Source organism: Hippoglossus hippoglossus, chromosome 21 (genome assembly GCF_009819705.1).
Source record: "Hippoglossus hippoglossus isolate fHipHip1 chromosome 21, fHipHip1.pri, whole genome shotgun sequence".
NCBI classification, from domain to species: domain Eukaryota; kingdom Metazoa; phylum Chordata; class Actinopteri; order Pleuronectiformes; family Pleuronectidae; genus Hippoglossus; species Hippoglossus hippoglossus.
Genome location: NC_047171.1, coordinates 22,323,022 through 22,343,126, shown reverse-complemented (window position 1 = coordinate 22,343,126; position 20,105 = coordinate 22,323,022). Strand labels below are relative to the sequence as shown.

At 41.1% G+C, this 20,105-nt stretch overlaps 1 protein-coding gene across 3 annotated transcripts in view; it reads right to left on the bottom strand.

The window, feature by feature from the left end:
* Positions 1–20,105, bottom strand: part of kalrna (kalirin RhoGEF kinase a) — a 125,513-nt gene that overhangs the window by 93,189 nt on the left and 12,219 nt on the right. For all 3 annotated transcript variants that reach the window (XM_034573466.1, XM_034573468.1, XM_034573467.1), the window contains exon 2: positions 603–677. In XM_034573466.1, coding sequence (XP_034429357.1) covers positions 603–677 — 75 coding nt within the window. The remainder of the gene's footprint in view (positions 1–602; positions 678–20,105) is intronic.

The following is a 20,105-nucleotide window of genomic DNA, read 5'->3' as shown; positions in this document are numbered from 1 at the left end:
CTTTTGAGTTTTTATGACAACTGAAGGCGACCACAAGTTCTCTTTCATGTTTGGAAGGGGAGGGTGAGGTGAGGGGGGTTCAGCTGCAACATGCAACTTCACCACTAGATGTCACTAAACTCTACACACTGAACCTTTAAGTACTTGCTCTACCATGCTTGTATTCTCTCATTGGAGATGTAGTTACCTCCGCCAAGGAGGCTATGTGTTCATCTGTGTTTGTTTGTTAGTTTGTTAGCAGGATTACTAAAAAACTAAATAGCCGATATTTTTTCATTTTCTTTTAAATTGTGAAATAGGGCATTTTTCAAACATTTTCCCTGATTTCTCAGAGAATAATGAATGGATCTTGATCTAGTGCATTTAAATGTGGTTTAATAAGGGGACTGTTAGGCCTTAAAACTTGCAAAATTAGCAGGTGTGGTAGAGAATGTTGATTTGTTTCGGAATATGGAAAATAAACCTCCATTTGTCAAGACTAACGAGAGAAAAGCAGAATGAGAGACAGCTCTGAGTTACAGACACCAGAGGAACTGAGGTATGGGCCGGGACGGGATGCTGTGGCCTCAGAATTCAAAGGTTTAATGATTTAACCAACTCACCTGACACAAAGGCAACTTTCTCCTTTAACACAGGCAGGACGTCGGACGCCCTGATGCCTTCATTCCTCAATGATCCTGCAGAGAAACACAGAGAAACACTGAGTAGGTGGAGCTTTCAGCATTAATCCCATTATCAGATCAACATTCCTGTAACACAGAACACACCCACACACACAGAAATCCTGCTTTTACACACTTCTTCTGACCCTAACATACAGTTTCATTGTCATTGGCATCATTGTTATCAGTTTACACATTTGTGATTTGTTTTACATAAGTTCTGGAGAAGCAAGAACAATAGTAAATGTGTTTTTCAAGTTGTTTTACAGGAAATGTGGTGAAATTAGATTAAACTCATATTTTTCATTTCATTCCCCTGGTGGTCTCTTCTCTTTCTTTCCCTCTCGCTTCATCTGGTCGTCCGTCTGTCATGTTATGAAATCACTCTCTCCCTTTCATTTTTAATAATGCTCTCTCTACCCCCTCACCTCTCTCCCTGTCTCAGTAGAAAACAAGCCCAAATGTCCCATGTCCTGCTGTGTGTGTGTGTGTGTGTGTGTGTGTGTGTGTGTGTGTGTGTGTGTGTGTGTGTGTGTGTGTGTGTGTGTGTGTGTGTGTGTGTGTGCATGCGACACACTGTCCTGGCCACAAACAACACACAGAGACGACACAAATTCCAACAACATTCCATGGTGAAAACGCTAAGTCGGCAAAATCTATCTCGGGAAACAGAGGAAAAGGAAAAAACTGAAGAAAGAGACACCAGCTGACAGAATATATTCCTCCATTTTAGAATCCTGCTTCATATTTATGAAATAAGATAAGGGCCCGAAATGTGAAGAGGTCATTTTGATATTTAAATAGGTCACTTTAAGTTTGGTAATATGAGCAATAAATTGTACAAGAATTTGTCAGTATCATATATTTTTTTCCCCTAACATCTTTGAAATGCATCCTGTGAGATTCGATCCCAGACATGCAGCTTTTGATGAGATCTGATCCAAGGTCACATCAGAGGTCGCTGGTGGCACGTGTCCAATCAGAGCTGTCTGTGGTTCAGGGACGGACCAGTTAGTCACGACAGCCAATGTCACTCAAGGTTAATAATCTAATGGATCAGTTTTATGTTGGCTGATGTGACTGTGTGCCAGTGGTTTATAGAGAAACTATTGATTTAGGCCTGATGTGGTGTGGTGGTGGTGGTGTTTTGGAAAGTTTCAGTTCACCAACCACAAAATATTTCCACTTAACTTTTCTAAAAAACAATCTTCAAATGGTCGCTGAATGGTTTTAAAGTTAAGACCTTCCATGACAGACTCCTGAAAATGGCTCAAGTATGAATTTGAAAACCAAATGTGCAAAATAAAGAGTAAAAGTCGCAATAATTCTGCAGAATGCATCAGTAGTCTGCATTTTCAAGCAGCGTTAATGCACCTTTGATTTGATGACATTAAATCTTCTGAGCTGGTTGCTAATGTCACTGTATTATAAAGAAATGAATGAAAACCAGATGCCTGGAATAAAACATAAAAAAAATTATAATCATAAGCATACAGCAGAATCGTTAGCTGAGACTTTAAGTCTCTGTGAGTTGTAGTAAATAAAATAAATCATGCTAAACCACTGGTGCGGTCCTTTAAAGAGGCTCATTGTAAATAACTGCAGTGTAGCTGTGGTGTCACACTTTTATTTATTTCTACTGTAGTCGACATGCCATGTGTTCATTCATGCATGTTTTCCTGGCACAATATGTCAACATTTAAAACCCTGTTCAAACAAATACTACGTTTTCATATGTTTCATGTTCAGTGGGATTTTATGGTGAAAACTTGGGCTAAAATTATCTTCCTGAAGTTTCCAGTCACGACATGTGGAGCCCTCCTGCATTTATTCACACCATTATTTATTTTTAACCTCCAGAGTTTTCACCCCTGTTTGTATGTTTGTGTCTCTCAGCAGGATTACTCACAAACTACAGAACAGATTTCCACTGAACTAGAATGAGACATGGGCCAAAACAGAGCCCATTCAAATTTAATGAATGCAGACAAAGGGTCAGAACAGTTACCGATTCGTCCTTTGTTATAATCAACATAATCGGTTGAAAGACGATGTCACTTATTAGAGCACAGAGCTCCCCCATGGCCCAACAGTCTCCTTAAGTTCAATCAAGCTGCACCAAATTGCCCACTTATTTTCCATCAAGATCCATGAATTATTCCCTGGGAGAACAGTGAAAATGAAAAATGCTCCCATAACATCTCATAATGTTAAAAGTGAAAGCTAATTTGAGTTTTGTAGTCGTCCAATTTAAAAAAAAGTAAAAATCAAAATCAGATCACAATTGGTTCCTTCAGATGCCGTTCTGACGCAAAGTGGGAACTGGAATTGAACCCAACAGGAACAAAGCTGTTGTGCATGTTAAAAGCTAAACCTGCACCTTCAGTAAGAACTTACAGTAAAATCCATTTAAAAACAGACCACCTGACTGATTGAACAGTGAATGAATGGATCTAGAACAACCACAACAAGGTTTAAAACATTGTCCCTCCATGACACAAATTGACTGGTTGCAGACGAATTTGTGTTTGCATGTCTCTATTCAAATATAAATGACTTGCATAGAAGGAAAAGTGATTTTGTTCCAGGAAATAAATGAAAGAACAGAGAGAAGCAAATCTGCTGCCAACATCCACACTTCTCCAACAGCATAAAACATATAGTGTGTGTGTGTGTCTCATTTGTCCATTACTGTACAAGGAGGAAACAGCTTTTGTCATTTCAACACACACACAGGAAGCTGTCAGTCTTGTTTGGGCGCGCACGCACGCACACACACACACACACACACACACACACACACACACACACACACACACACACACACATTTTGACAGGAAAGCGATGGTGAGTCATAGCTGGGTTTGGCTATGATCCTGCAGCTTTCTCTGTTCACCAGCAGAGGTTTGGTTCCTGTATGGAACCGTAAAGTCTCTTTACTCGACCTCGGCCTTTTCCTGCAGCAGCTTTTCAAGTTCACAGGCTTGAGTCATGTGGTTTATTTATCCCACCAATCGAAAGTACTACAAACTGAACCAAAAATACTGCAATAAAATCACTGATCATCCAGAGATTTTTAGGACTGTGGTTTGAGCTGGTGATTATTTTATAGTGTGTTGTTATTTTAATGGATTTCCTCCAGGGACCTGAGATACAACGTGTTTATTCAAGCAACACTTTGCAACTTGATATCGTCAAAATGTCGTCTGGACCCAAAAGACCTAAAAAAGTATCACTGTGTTTCATTTGTCACCATCACAGAAAAGAGTTATATGTACAATAATATATAGTTTGTAATATACACATGTAATATACACATGTAATATACACATTGTAATATACACATGCTATTTCTAGCCGACAAGGTGGATCAAATTGCCTGAACAAGGTACAAGACAATTTGCATCAACGTTACATTCATTTCTTGAGAGATTCTTATCCTTATCTACCCTTCAGCACTCACACCTCAAACTGAAACGGGGACAATGTGACTGTGTGACACGCAGAAGAGTAGGAGAAAAGGGGAGGAAGATGGACAGAGTTTACCCTGAGATCTTTATATCTGTCGATTCTTATAACCCATCATCATCATCGTCTGTTTCCAAACACAGAAAACAAACATGTCTGATTGAATCTAGAGGCTCGAACTGCTCCAAGGCTTCAAATCCTCAAAATCCTGCAAAACCTCCAGCTCACAGTCTGTCTGCTGAGTGTCCCTGCTGACGTCGAGTGTCTCTCACAGAGCGGTGCTGACTCCCCACAATGTGAAAATCACATATCACATAGTTGTGTGCTCCCTGCCTCAGGACAGATCTTTAAATAAGTCAGGATGCATCATGTTTCCCACTGCTAATGACAAACTTCAGACTCTTACACAATGTGAAACACTGCCACATGAGTGAATGGTAAATTGCCCAATAGAAATATTAATGTCAGTGTTTTTAGTACGTTTATTCAGCCAGAGCTTTCCGGCACCACAGCTGTCCATGATGTTGTTTTACTTCTCTGCAGCAGTCTCTGTGTCGCTGGAACAGCAGAAGCCCCATGATGCTCTGCTCCGTTCATCTGCTGCTAAAAAGGTCTGCGGACGGACGCAGCTGCTGTTGATATTAACTCATCACTTCTTAAATATGCTTCATAATAAATGTGTCGAGTGTTGAAGCTGCACTAAAACACATGGGCCTTCGTTTTGAAACCTCTCCAAGTGTTTTTAATACCGAGAGGTTCAGTTAATGTGAACAGAGGATGATGATTCAATAAAGAGGGTTTAGACTTTGTTGACAGCCAAATGATGGATCGCCCCCTGATGGCTGGCTGCAGTATAGGTCATAAAACCTGCCTCCTCCGTGTTAGTGAACGGGACATGGGCCAAACGAAAAAATATATACACCATATAATTGGTTTCTGTCATTTTAGGTAGTTCTTATCCCACTGATGTTTGATAACGTGTTCATGTTTCTGATGAGTTTGATTTTAATTTAAAACCTGTTTCAGTCTCATCCACACTTGTCAACTTTTGGACCATTTTCCCATTTTCCCATTTGCCTTTTCTGGTCTTTGGCACATTAGTATGAAATTCTCAGCTCTAATCCTGCCAGCACAACTCTGATTGAAAACAGTGGGACAACACCTTCCAATGAGCCCAAAGCTGGAACTATTAAAAATGCTTGAGAATCAGAAATGAAGGCAGAAATTCTGAGGTTTGAAACTCCAGCTACAGAAAACCTGCGTTAATACCTCAAACTGAAAACTGCCTTCAACAGTTAGCAGCAGGTTTTCACAGGTGTCAGTTTACCTTTACAGAGAGGATGTAAGATTCAAATCCAGATGAACATGATGCATTTATTCAACTTTTTTTCTTTCATGTGATCGTACGACAGCAGAGGTTTGTCTCATCAAGTAAATTAAAAACGCACATCGTCAGTGAGCTCCCAAAGGAAAACTGAGTAAGGACCAAAAGACAGAACATGTTGACTCTCTTCATCTATCTGCTGTCGTCTCCGTCTTTCTTCTCTCTCTCTTTCACTGACAAAACACATTCATAAAGTTAAATAAGTGATGAAAGTGTGCAAGTTCAGTTTAAAGCTTAAAACAATTTTGAAACAACTGTCACACACATTTTGTTGTCACTCGTCTTTGTCTTTGCTCTTTCTCACATACACGAAGACGCGCGCACACACACACACACAAACCTTTGATCCAACATGAGTTTTTTCAATCTGAGAAGTTCACCACATAAAGACATGCACAGTGTGTGTGTGTGTGTGTGTGTGTGTGTGTGTGTGTGTGTGTGTGTGTGTGTTTGTACAGTAGCAATAGAGCAGTAATTACAGCAGCATATGGCAGGTAAACACAAGAGACTAAATAACTTGGGGCCACTGAAACGACTTGACATACAGTGTGTGTGTGTGTGTGTGTGTGTGTGTGTGTGTGTGTGTGTGTGTGTGTGTGTGTGTGTGTGTGTGTGTGTGTCTGGTAGAGAAGTGTAGTGATACCATTACTACCAAATCAGTGATATCATAATAATATAAATAATGAATAAAAAAAACTTAACTTAAATTCGTCACAAAAGAATAAAACAATAATAAAAGAAAAAAAGAAAGTTTAAAGAAGGGATGTTTTTTGATGGTGTTTCAACTGAAATGCAACATGATAAAGTCGATTTTTTATCATTTCGGCAGGAATCAAACAAATGATCAGAGCTGTCGCATCAGAAAAGCTTCAAGAGATCAAACTCAATATTCTGGTGTTAAAATAATATGATTCCAGGAGCAGGATTTTACATCAGATGAACAATGATGTGGATATTCAGGGTCCGATGCCAAAAATGATATTATGGAGAAAATAAGGGTGATGCTGATATATCAGCCGATATGTATATTTAAAGAAAAATGTTTCTTTATTTGTTATACTGCAAAATACAGGATTTCATATTAATGCATACTGGCAAATAAATTCTGTTTGCGGATGTGTCTGTGAAACGTTCATATTGGCTCAATGATATCAATCGGCTTTAATCAGTAAAGGGGAAAGGATGACAGCAGTTTCCTAAATATTCCAGATTATTATGTCACAGTTTTACACATAAACATGTTTCTTCTGATGCATATTTGAAGCTGTTAATGTTCTATTAAAGTTTTACTAAAAAGCACAAAAACACACATTTTAATACTTTCTCAGTCACTTGTGTTCTTAATTTGCAACTTAATTTCATTCTCCAAGCCTTTGTGGATGAGGTGTGGGCACCAACGGATCACTGGCTCATTCATTCTCCAAATAAAAATTTAAAATAAGGTTTGGGTTCTTATTTTCTTCATAAAGGACAAACAGCTCAAAAGCTGAGGAAGTGGAAAAGACTTCACAACCATCAGAGAGAAATTTACCCAGAGTGTTCGCTGGTTTGTTCGCAGACTGAGCAGCCGTTGCTAAGCGACGAGAGGAAACAGCCCGGCTGTGCTCTTCGCTGTGTGTCGTCTTGTTAGCATGAAAACACTCAGTGAATAAAGTCATAATGACCGTGAATGAGTGACAGCCCAGAAAAAGCTTTTTTCCTCTGTGCGTCTGGTCTCATTTACATGCGAGCAAGAAGGAGAGTAATGAATTCAAATTAAAAGCTGCTTCAGTCAACACAAAGAGCGAAGAGCGCTGGAGGCAGAGCAGGTCACACTCTGAAACTTTCTGCTGCTTTATCCTGAGAGGTTAGAGGCAGAATCACACTTTTACTGTTTAAAATAAATACAACCTGATCAGAATAATGATGTCGGTGGTAAAACCTGTGATTAGAACATGGGTATTAAATTTTAAGAAAATCATCGACCCCAAAAATTTATTTCGGACACTTGAAACAAACAACAATAAATGATCAAATAAAACGAGTCTATGCAAGACAAGTCTATTGAGTCGTTTTTCAGACATGAACTCTGGATATATGTCTCTCACAGTCTTCTACATGGACTCACTCGGATATTTACCGGACATTTTACGAGTGGGCTGCTGGAAAAGATCCAGAAAATATCTGGAGCAGATGACTCGGACATTTGCGTTCTCACTTTCAGCCCCTCTGGAAAATGTCAGTAATATGTCCAGACCTTGGTGCAGGTCTGAAAGCCGCTTAGGACAAACCCAGTGACACCAATGAACAAGTAAAGACAACATCATAGTCCAGGATTATCGTATCATGTCACTATATTGCAAGGAATCTCTGTCTGCATGTAAATACATCATTTGTCTCCACATACAGACAGAGATTATTTGCACTATATTGAGATTATGTGATCAAATGTGACCTTATTAAAAGATAAAACAAATAACAAACAAAGCTTTGATTCTCTGAAGTGGCCAAACTCAAGACATTCAGCGTTTTCCAGCATCAGCACCGTTTCAAAGTCTGATCCTCTCTGATGCTGTTGGCAACAAGTTGTGTTCTGCATTATATTCCCTCTGGAAATCATCATGTGCCATGTGTATCCCAAGTTAAACCTGACAGCCCGACTCCTGCTTTGGATCACGTCAGCAGCCAAACAAGCCGAGCAGTGACTCGGCTCAGTGTCGGGTCGGAGCAGAATTTTCAGAGTGACTCACAGAAACTCAGGAGTTGTCAATTTCTTTTTTTCTCACCAGTCCGATTAAAGTTCGTCCACCGGCTTATTCACCGACGCTTTTTTTCAGAATGAAAACTCCGCTCTTTCCACGACTTATTATAGGTAATTTGGAATAAGTAAAGCTGGATATGGAAAATAATTCATATTGCAGATTAACCAGAGATACAAGTTCCAACAGCTGCTAAAAATACAATTTAAAAGTACAAAGTTAATCTAAAGAGAAGTACGACCAACACACACAGGGAAATACTGTGTCTCTGCGATATATCACTGATTTAGTGCCTTACACTGTTTCAAAGGAATAAAACTACACAAAAAACCACTGTGACCAGACCCAACCGCACACACACACACACACACACACACACACACACACACACACACACACACACACACACACACACACACACACACACACACAGAAGTCTTCAGAAGTCTCTCAGAGAACGTTCATGTTTTTTTCATTTGCTAGTGGGAAGCGATGTTGCTGTAATGTGTGTGTGTGTGTGTATGTGTGTGTTACATCAACAGTGTGCCCCATTTGTTTGATGCATGTATCCAACAGGTTGCTATGGTTACCTCTGAACTCCCCAAACGACTTGCAGTAAGTAATTATCCATGTCCAGGGAGGTCGGCTGCGTTCAGGAGCAGTAGCTGCTCCTGAGTTCAAACTTCGCTCAGTGGAGCTTTAACTGAACTGAGACAAGTTGAACCACAGCAGACTAGTTCCTACATAGACTTATGAGAACAAATATATGACCCATTTAGAGAATAAAAGAGCCAATATAAATAATGGTTCTGTAACTGACCACAAATGTAATAAGTGTTGTTTAACAGTGTATATTTCCTAACATAACACAATGTAGCTCAGACAATAATGTTTGACTTAATTTTAAATGTCCTGTACACATCAATCATTCAAACATCACAACGTTCAGCTCATCTTGGATATTACTGCTCTCGTTTATCTTCTTTAAACTCCTCATTGTAGTAGTGGCCAACTCGCCTGCTAGAAATCTAGTCTTAGGTGGGCGACCTTCTTCACAACATAAACCCTTTGGGCATTTTGTCCAGCGCAATTTTGTTTTGTTGTTAAACCAGAATTGTCCATATTTGGTGCTGACTGAGAGTTCGAGGAGGCTTACCCACCTACACCTTCACCCATTGGATGGTACTAATTGTCAATCACACAGAATCAACACCCCCAATGCCTACAGTGCTTTATGGTCTATTTTGACTCTAAATGGACCATAATGTACAAAATGAACATCAGTTGTATTGAAAAAGACTTGAAACAAAAATGTAGTCTTAAAATCTTTAGGAAAATGTTTACTGACGTTATAAATCAACTGAGAAGTAGTCATATTCTCATAGACTTCTATAGAAACTGACTTCTTTTATACAGGTTTAGAGGTTTACAGGTCTCAGGTACTTTTGCATCGGCTTCCGGTCTGGACTCCACGTCTACTTTTATATGAAGTGTAAGGTCTTCAACCTCAAATAGCCTTTTGAAGTTGAGAGGAGCAGTCAAAACATTCTCAGCCTCACAACCATGGATTTAAGCTCAAATTTGTCTGCACAACCCTGTAGAGACGTGTACACACACACATTTCACAGGAGTCAAACCATACGGAGACCTTTATTCCCACGTCACCAAATGAAAAATTATGATAAACATTTGAGAATGAGCGTGTCTCACTTCTTCTTTCACATCAAGGTCACGCACACATTCGGGCGGTGACATCACTGCTCGTGGTGTTTGTGCGTGTGACAAACATTTTATCTACAGTCTGTCTGGTCTCATGACAAACTGCAGGGGTAAGGTCACAATACACTCGGCTCTACACACACACATGCAGAGACACACAGCTGATATTCACCGTTTCCAGACATGTCTGTGGTAAAGGTCAAGCCCTGCTGGAACCATTAACACCACCGCCCCCACCAGGAGCGGTACAGGATGGACTGCCACGGCAGCGCTGAAATGCCCCCACAATGCAGTGGGAGTGAGATAAGCAATCAGACGCTTCCAGCTTTAAGTTCCGTTCACGTAACGACACCTCGTCAGAGATACAAGCTTTTCATCAGACTGTGAAGGTGACACTGAGGATGATCAGACGGCCAACAGACATCCGCTGCGTTCATTAAGTCGGTAAAAGCCCCAAAAATACAACTTTATGGCAATTTATCTAAAGAGAGAGAGGCTCGTCTCCCAAATTGAAAAGATAACAGGAGCCAAATGTGTGTGTGAGTGTGTGTGTCTTTGATTAAGTAGTTTTGAATAACAGCCAAACCCACAGTTAAAACGGCTTTATGCAAAAACATACCGTTGTGTCTGTGAGAGGTCATAACATGTGTCACATTCTCACACACACACACACACAGAGTTCATGTGTGTGCCTAAATGTCATTAGAAGGCAACAGGTGAGCCCGTCTTCGCCCTAGCAACAGCTGCCTCCACAACCCGGCTGCCGGACCTCATGTGTTACCGCGGAGACAGCGGGCTGGGGCTGGAGGGGGGGGTCTATCATGTTTGATGTCGCTTCACTTACACGTTGCAAGAATTCTAAGCGACACCATCCAGTATTCTTGGATCAGCGGCTGTGGACGGTTAAATCCACGAAGCTTCGGCCGAGCAGTTATCCGTTCAGAGATCAACGACGTCGGCACTGGTTACGAGTGCCCGATCAAAGAAACGCTTGTCATCCAATCTCGTCAGCATGTGTGAACTGTCAGGGTTGGGTTGCGTCAGCTGTTTGTATCTATTCCTACATTTGTGTTCGAGTCCGGATGAAGCTTTTCACGATCCAATGCAAACAGGCATTATTTAGTTCGAGCCTATTCCCGCTCTTACAGATTCCCCCAAATAAACAGTTCCCCTCTAAACGTCTAACTTGCTTTAATTTAAATAACTGCTTTTTTGTCCACATAGGTCAAATGAACTAATACTTTACAAAAGACTACAACACATTTACAGGTATTTGAGAATCCTAACTTTTTTCTTCCATTAATTATCTCACCTCATCATTTGTCTTGAGATCCCTTGGAGGACCTCTGAACAGAAAGACGTCCAATCAAGCAACAACTAACGATATAAACAGGGAAGTCGCTGCGGCATACTCCATAAATAACAACTTCAGCAACACAAGAGATATATTAACCACGCTGTCTCTTTGTTTTACTATGTGAAAGCTGTGCTCCATATGCATCTTGCAAGGTGCATTTTGAAGTCTCAACTGCATAAGACCACATGTTATGTTAACATGTTGTATTGTATTCTGGAAGGTTTGGATTTCTTTCAACCTGCTATCTCAAGCAAGCCCAGAAAAGAAGCTCCAGACGAGCACTTTCCTGTCAAAACAAAGCAGCAGCAGCATCGTTCTCCTCGACCTTGAACACATTTTGTTTGTTGACACGTCTGCGGCTCCACCGATGCTCTTTGCATTTTTAAATCCAATCAACCTGTGAGCAGAATCAAGATAATAAGCCTGTTTAATAAAACCAGTGATCAAATGTTTTCCTGCAGATAATCAGCTCCAAATCAGACTTTTATACCATAAGTACATGAGTACGCCCCGGGACAGACCAGCAGACTAGTAACACACACACACACACACACACACACACACACACACACACACATACTGACCTTGACCCACACAGATGTTTTAGTTTTGCAGACGGGGAGGAGTGCGGCTGAACAAAAGTGGACAGCACACATGGACAATCAATTGAGATCTGTTGCTAGGCAACGTCTCAAATCTCACCAGAACAGTTCTTCACCTGATCAAAATGTGAGCGGACATTTATTCATTTGCTCATTTCCAAACTGCGGAGTGAAGTCAGAGAGACAGAGTGGGTCAACTCTGCAGAGGGAGTGAACTTTATAACGTGAAGATAAGGACACCCAGCGAAGTTTTCATGTAAACAAGTAAAGTTGGACTTGCATCTCCTTTACTGTCAGAAAGAAAAATATATATATATATATATTACCTTTGATTTATAAAGCGCCTTTCAATGTAACTTTACAAAGTTAGGAAAATGAAAAATAAAATTCTAATATTATCTATGGAGAAATCTGATTATTTTGATAATTAAATTATAAACTAGAGCTATTGGCCAATATCTTTCACAGAGATATGAGTATATGTGTTAATGTGTCACATGTCAATATGAACCCAGGGATTTTTAGACTTACATTCAACAGTTCCTGTTTGGTGAGTTTGTTTGCAAATGTTTAAAATGTTTGTTTGCAGGAAATGGTTTCAGGGAAATGTGTCTGAAGGAGAGGAGGAAGTAGAAGAAAATGTGCTTTTGATTTGCGTTCGGTCCGAACTGAGGCAGGAATAAATGTCAAGCATCTGCAGGCAGGTCAGTGACCAGACATGTGGAGTTTAGTGCACTGTGTGGTTACCTACAGGCTGGATACACTAGGGTTTTACATATATTCTAAGCTACATGTATATGAAAGGCAAAGCAGATATCAAACGGGAAAACCCTGATATTAGATTCTTTTGAACACAAAGCAATAAGTAAGATCTGTTATAATACATCCAGATGAGCACTGACTCAGTTCAGTCTGTAGCAGACAACAAAGTGTATTAAACTCGTGTTTTTTCAATTTCCTTTTCACCTCATCTCACAGCATCACATCTCATATGAATAATATCTCTGTGTCATCTTACCTGACTATATTCTTTAATACTGCAGAGTGAATACAGTGGGTTTCCTCTCTGAATCTCTAAGTCTCTCTCTCACACACACACACACACACACACACACACACACACACACACACACACACACACACACACACACACACACACACACACACACACACACACACACACACACACACACACACACACACACACACACACACACACACACACACACACACACACACACACACACACACACTTTAATGGCCTCGGCTCCATTTCCCCTGCAGAGCAAAACCACATCCATCACTTCTCCAACACAAACCACACACTGCTGTCCTACTCTGTCTCTCTCTCTCTCTCTCTCACACACACACGCACGCACGCACGCACACTCACTCACACACACATGCACGTCTCTCTATAGCGCTGAGGACACTTATTGACATAATGCATTCCCTAGCCCCTTACCCTAACCTTAACCGTCACAACTAAATGGCTAACCCTAACCATTACCCTAACCTAAACCTAACCCTCAAACTAAGTCTTAACCCTCAAACAAGCCTTTGAAATTGTGAGGACCAGCCAAAATGTTCTCACAACGTCAAAATGTCCTCACAATGAGGCTATTGAACCATTATTGGCCCTCATAACGATAGATAGACATGTGCACACTCATACACACACTCACAGACACACACACACACACAGAGGAGAGAGCTTGTTTGCAAGTGTTTGCCATACATCACACTCAAAGGATGTTTTCTCCACAGAGAAGCTTCTTCTCATAAAACAAGAACAATACAACTGTGTGTGTGTGTGTGTGTGTGTGTGTGTGTGTGTGTGTGTGTGTGTGTGTGTGTGTGTGTGTGTGTGTGTGAGTGTGTGTGTGTGTGTCTCTGTGTGAGGCTCTGTGTGTGTGATTCTGCGTGTGTGTCTCTGTCCGTCTTCTCAGTCCAGTTTAACGTCTGACTCATGATCTCTGGGTAATTGACTTTACTATGAGACTCTGCTGTTTCCACAGTGACAACAATGAGCTTTTCCTCCCATTAAAGACTCAAGGCTACTGCCAACACAGGCCAATACAAATAAAACACCATCACACAGGAAGACCTTGGATTATTTGTACACAGTGTGAATGTCTATCTCTCTCCCTCGCTCACTCGCTCTCTCTCTCTTTTCCTGGTCCATCGGCACCATCTGACTCATTCAGCGGGGAACCAATCAAATCAAAGCTTTGGTTTGGGGGGAGTGATGACATCAACAATGCTGCGCTCCTACCACATGGAGAGATGCCATCTGGAGGGAGCTGAGTCAGCACAACACACACACACACACACACACACACACACACACACACACACACACACACACACACACACACACACACACCCACAGGAGAAGTGCATCAGAATATATAGAAGCCTGGGATCAAACAGTGCTGGTCTGAGTAGAAGCAGACCAGAGGAAAGAACCAGGGATTCTGATTCACTGGTTTAAAGGGTCAGTTCAACCCAAATTGTGGAAAAACAGACTCTCGCCACTGAGATCACGCAGAGATGTTCACAGATATCTGACCCTAAAGTCCAATTCATGCTTCTGCGTGAAAGCTAGGCCATACCCTGACGTGTACCTCCCCAAAAATATCACTACATGTTGAGGTGATGGAGACTGCAAGAGCTGTGATTGGTCCACTTGGTAGCATTGCATTTCCGACAGACTCAATGCCAGTTGTTAATTGAGTTGAAGGAACGAACACGGACGACGTCTTTCTTTTCTTCGTTGCAATTCTTTACGAAAAGTATTTGCTCTTCAACATCTATCAGCTCCAACCCCAAAATGATCCTCGTAGTAACACTCTCCATTTTTCTGAAGTAAACAGAGACGCCAAATAAGCAGACCAGAAACCAGAAGGCACTCAACGCCATAGAAACTCTACTGCATTTCGGCAATGGTGTTGCAGAATTTTATTAATGAATCCTTTAAATATTAGTGGTTGTAACCACAGAGTGTAAATCAAAGATGGACGACATGACAGCTCTCAAAAGTGAAGCCAAAACCTCTCAATCACCACCTACTGGCTGGCTTCAGTTGAGTCATAAACCAGGCCTCCTCCATGTTAGCGGAAGGGACTTGGACCAAACCGAAAAAGTCAAAGTAAACATTAAATGCATTATTCTAAAAATGGTTTCTGTCATTTTAATAGTTGTTATCACACTGATGTTTGTTCAAGTATTTTCATAATAAAAACGAGTTTGATTGTCATGATTGACAGCCTAGACTGACTCATGATTGGCCGAGCACGTGTATCCGGACGGCTCAACATCTTGATCATTTCCAAACAGACTCTGGCTCCAAATCAGGTTCTTGGCACAAGATGGCCTCGTTCGTATCCGGGATATTTTAGCGTCATTTCTAGATCGTAGAGGAAAGGAGACACGTGGCATCCATCTTCATTTAGAGTTTATTAACAAAACAGATTTTTCAGTTACAGGTTTATCTTATGACTGTTAGGGGCCTTTCCTACATTCTTTCTTGGTTATCAAAATTTAATTTGATGGAAGTCACATCTGGTTCCACTGAGTTTAGCCGACGTTTGAAGGATTTGAGGAAAAGAGGTCAAGGTCATAGAGCTGCGAGTGTAAAACGGTCATGAAACATCTCTGGCTGATATTCTCATCCTTCGCAACACCTGCGACAATAAGTAAGAAAAATGTAGATGTTTCCTTTTACCCATCGGAGCATCTAGACGTATCAAACCACACACGAACACAGACTCGCTTATCCTGCGGAGACACACACACGACCCTGATTAACCAAAGTGGACAGATGTCAAGAGGAAGCCGGAGGTGCCCTCTTGAAGGAAACACTGAGCTAAAGACGGAGAGGAACCAAATGTTAAAACATGGAACACGTGTTTCAGCTATCAGATGAAACTCTCGCCCTCTCTCCCTCTCTCTGGATCAGCTTTCAGTCTCCAGACAGCAGCTGTCTGTGCAGAGGAAAAACTTAGACGGAGTGGTCAGACATGGAATGTGTGTGTGCGTGTGCATGTGGATGTGTGTGTGTGATGTGTGAAGAGGGTGGTGACAGTTAGATACACAGGCGCCGCATTCACTGCAACAATAATCATGTTTCTGATCTATATCACAGGAATGATTTATTAGACCCTTTGATGAAACCGACTCAAAACCATAAATGAAACCATATTTGTGTGCCTTCCATTGTCTGTGGTTTCATGTTATTATTCAATGAATTTATGGATTATTTAACTGTCTGAGTATGTAGTTCAGTATTATTTATACATGTCTGTATATGTTATTTGTATGTTGTTAAACTGGTCAGGGACTGCCGATGAAAACTAGGCTGTGTGGCTAAATCTGGCACATTTACATGTTGGACCCACATGCTAATTAATTTGCATTTGTGCATCATCCCGCTAACACACAGACAAACGGACAGGGGGCGAAAACAAAACATCCTTCATGGCAGAGCATGAAACACTGTGCACGGGAAGATTCAAAACGAGTGCACATTTGCATTTGAACAGTCGGTGACGCGCAGTGTTATTACTGAGACTTTGTGGCAGCGTAAATATTTGCAGGCCTTGGATTTTGCAGCGGGATCCAGTCCAAACTACACTTTGGACAGTTCACGACAGCAAATTGATGGAAGCTATGTTCAGAAAACCATGTTGATTCTGTAATCCATAGCAAAGGCAGGGAAGAGGATTTGGTGGAGGCCAACATGACACAGCAGGAGGCAGAATGTGGAATATCTGATGTTCATGGTTTGGATCCAGAGACAATGGGCCAGTGATGGGTATAATATGGCACAAGCTCACACACCTCTGTCAGCAGGAGGGACGAACACATGCTGCCTTTCTTCTGTCTCATTAACAGGTTGTTTTTTCCGGTTCCCTCTGAATATTGAGCGTCGTTGTTGGAAGAGGAGCAGTGAGATTAAATTGTCAGATCATGGATGTAAAGCTCCCGATGCTCAGATGATAATTGCAGCCTGAACTCAGGAATATTAAGGATTAATGTTTCCACTCTGGTTCTCTTTGTTCTATTAATACTCCACAGTAAGCCAGGTTCTGTTCGCTCAATTACAGCCTGACACAAATGTTCCTGTGTGTGTCTGTGTGTGTCTGTGTGTGTGTAGCCTCCTCTAAGAATGAACTTTAATTAGCGCTTGGTTCAAAGAAAAACGGATTAAAAAACACCGCCAGGAGAAGTCAGCGAGAAACACTTTCTAACAGAAGAGGATAAAAAAAATGGAGGAGATGAATAAAATAAATGAGTGCACAAAGAAACTGAAGAAAGAAAGACAAAGAAAGAGGGAGTAAGAGGAGGAGGAGGGTTTACAATCAGTCCCAGCTGCTTCATTCATTCTGTGTGCATGGAAACTATGAACAGAACTTTGAAAATGAATGAAATTCGGGGATTTACACGCACACACCAACGCACCAACTGCAGCGCGACTCTCCTGCAAAGAGCTACTTGTGGTTGCACTGGAGTGTTTTCCGACACACACACTCACACACACAAACCCAGAGACTCAGGCCAAACCGCAGCAAACTAAATCTTCACATGCCCGAGAGGCTGGAAGCTTTAGGATGAAGTGAAGTTAAACTGAGGACAACAAGAAAAAACAGGGAATGTTCATGAGGCCCAAAAAGACACGCGTACTCATCAGTCGACACGTTTGCAAACAGAGCCAGGTTCAGCCGGTGGAAACAACATCGACCTGTAAATCAGTCAGGTCACTGATCGGTTCCTTATTAATTTGAAAGTTACGATTCAGAGTTGTGGGAGTCGTGCTGAGATCAGTGACCAGACATGACGAAAACATGAACTTCAACACCACAGCACAAAATCGGTCTGTTCTGTCATTATTTATACTCTTTGTTGTGTTTATGGACCAGAGCCACGTTTTGATATTAAAAGAAACTTTAAGCTAAAAAAAATCATCATCAAATTCTAGTCTGTGCCTGTTTATTGACGGACAATCACATATAGCATGTATAGTTCGAGCTTGAAGCTGGAACCAGAGACAGGGAGATTATGTTTCCATCTGCATTCGTTTGTCTATTAATTAGCAGGATTACACAAAAGCGACTGAAACGATTACTACGAAACTCGGTGGAAGGATGGGTTCTGGGTCAGGGAAGAACTAAACATTTTATTTTGTGTCTGATTCAGGAATGTTTTTTCACTTTCTTTAACATTTCAAGAAGTTTTTACGACGTTTTTTCCAAATTCTTGCTGATTTCTCAAAAGGAGGCTTTGATGGAGGTATGAGCTCCAATGTTCATCTGGGATTTTGGTCAATATCATGTTATGGTGGAGATTGGAAGTTGTCTAGTCGGATGTTAGACGGGGGGGGGGGGTTAACACTGGACATAGAGGACATTTTAACCTACATTTTAACATATATTTATATATTTTACTGCTTTATTTGTTACTTCTAAAAAATAACTATCTTGTTAGATGGTCAGATGGTCAGATAGCGTCGGAAACATCTTCCTCCACAACATTCCAGCATCGTACCTGAGGAGCGGGTGGCGGTCGACCGTTTCTGTTCCTTTCCAAAACTGTGTGCAGCACGTTTATGAACTTTCAAAGCAATTTCACGAATATTCTTACCGATGTAGGGCTGTGCCGTGACTGTGAATTTTGATACTGGATCATTTTCTTTATGATTTCCTATTTAAGTCGCTGTCAACAGTAATCAAGGCTGTTGTAAATTCATTTGAGTGACATTTTTTTCTATTTCTGATGTTCCTCTTCATCTGAGAGGAACAGGTTAGGTTTGGTGAACCTGTCAGAGATTGATGGCCTCCCTAATAAAAACAGCATTATGATGAACTGGAAACAGACCAACTCAGACTCCCCCTGAATCCAATGGATTAGCGAGACATGGGAGTTTCTAACTGACCGTAAAGTGAAGGCTGACATGTAGAGAAATGAGCTCATCGGTCTGACTGAGCTTCATGATAAGAAAACCTCTGCTCCTGAGGTGATGTTACTGCAGTCACAGTGTCTGGTTTTCATCTTGACCACTGTGAGTTCACAGCTATATCCAGGTTAGACAACAACAGTCTGCTTCCTGTGCATAACTGTGTTCATATCACCTATAAAATGTGATGTAGAGAGTTTGCTTAGAGCCAGACTCTGCATCCACTCGTCCATCTGTGCCACACATGGCTATAGTATGATTTCTTGTTGGGAAAAACACGTTTAATTTATATGTAAATGTGTAAAAAACCTTGATATTATAAAGGTAAGACATTTCTACCTTTATATAACAGTGTCAGTTTTTTCGAGCCAACGTTCAGCCCTGATTAACCCGCAAACTAGTCGGAAAAGAAATCCCTTCAAACTTTTAGTGATCACGTTTTACATAGAACACATGCTTTTACTAGACCTCATTTACCTCCTTTACCACACACACACACACACACACACACACACACACACACACACACACACACACACACACACACACACACACACACACACACACACACACACACACACACACACACACACAGTAGTTTCCTTGTTTACCAATGGCGGGCAATAAAGTGTTTTACTGCTGTGTAGTACAGAGTATAGAGGCTAATTACTGACTGCAGTGAACTAATGAACAGCCCTGGAGTTAGCACATGAGGAGAGAGAGGTATATCAGAGCAAACCAAACTGACAAACTGCCAACAGGTCACATGTTGGTCACATGGCACCGTGACGCATCCAGATGCATGCGTGTCCAAAATAACGTTCTGCTAATATATGCACTGTATAAATGTGTGTGTGAATGGGTGAATGGCAAATGGCAATTTTTTTCACTGGAAAGTCACACAAGTAAAACAGCAATGTGGGCCGTATCCAAGAATTCCGTTTCAATGAAAGCAACTCACACCAAAATGCAAAATCCAGGCATGAAAGTCGTTTATTGGATCTTCTCTGATTTGATGGGATAAACATTTGGTTAAATGTCATGATTGAGTGCTGAAACTGATTTGTGATTGGTCGAGCCTTTGTATTGGTGGGACCTTGATATCCCGGCTCCACACCACGATTGCTACTGCGAAGAATCTGGCTCCAAATGACGACAAAAGTTCAAGATGGCAGAGTTTGTATCTGTAATGTTTAGGCTTCATTTCTGGATAATGGTTA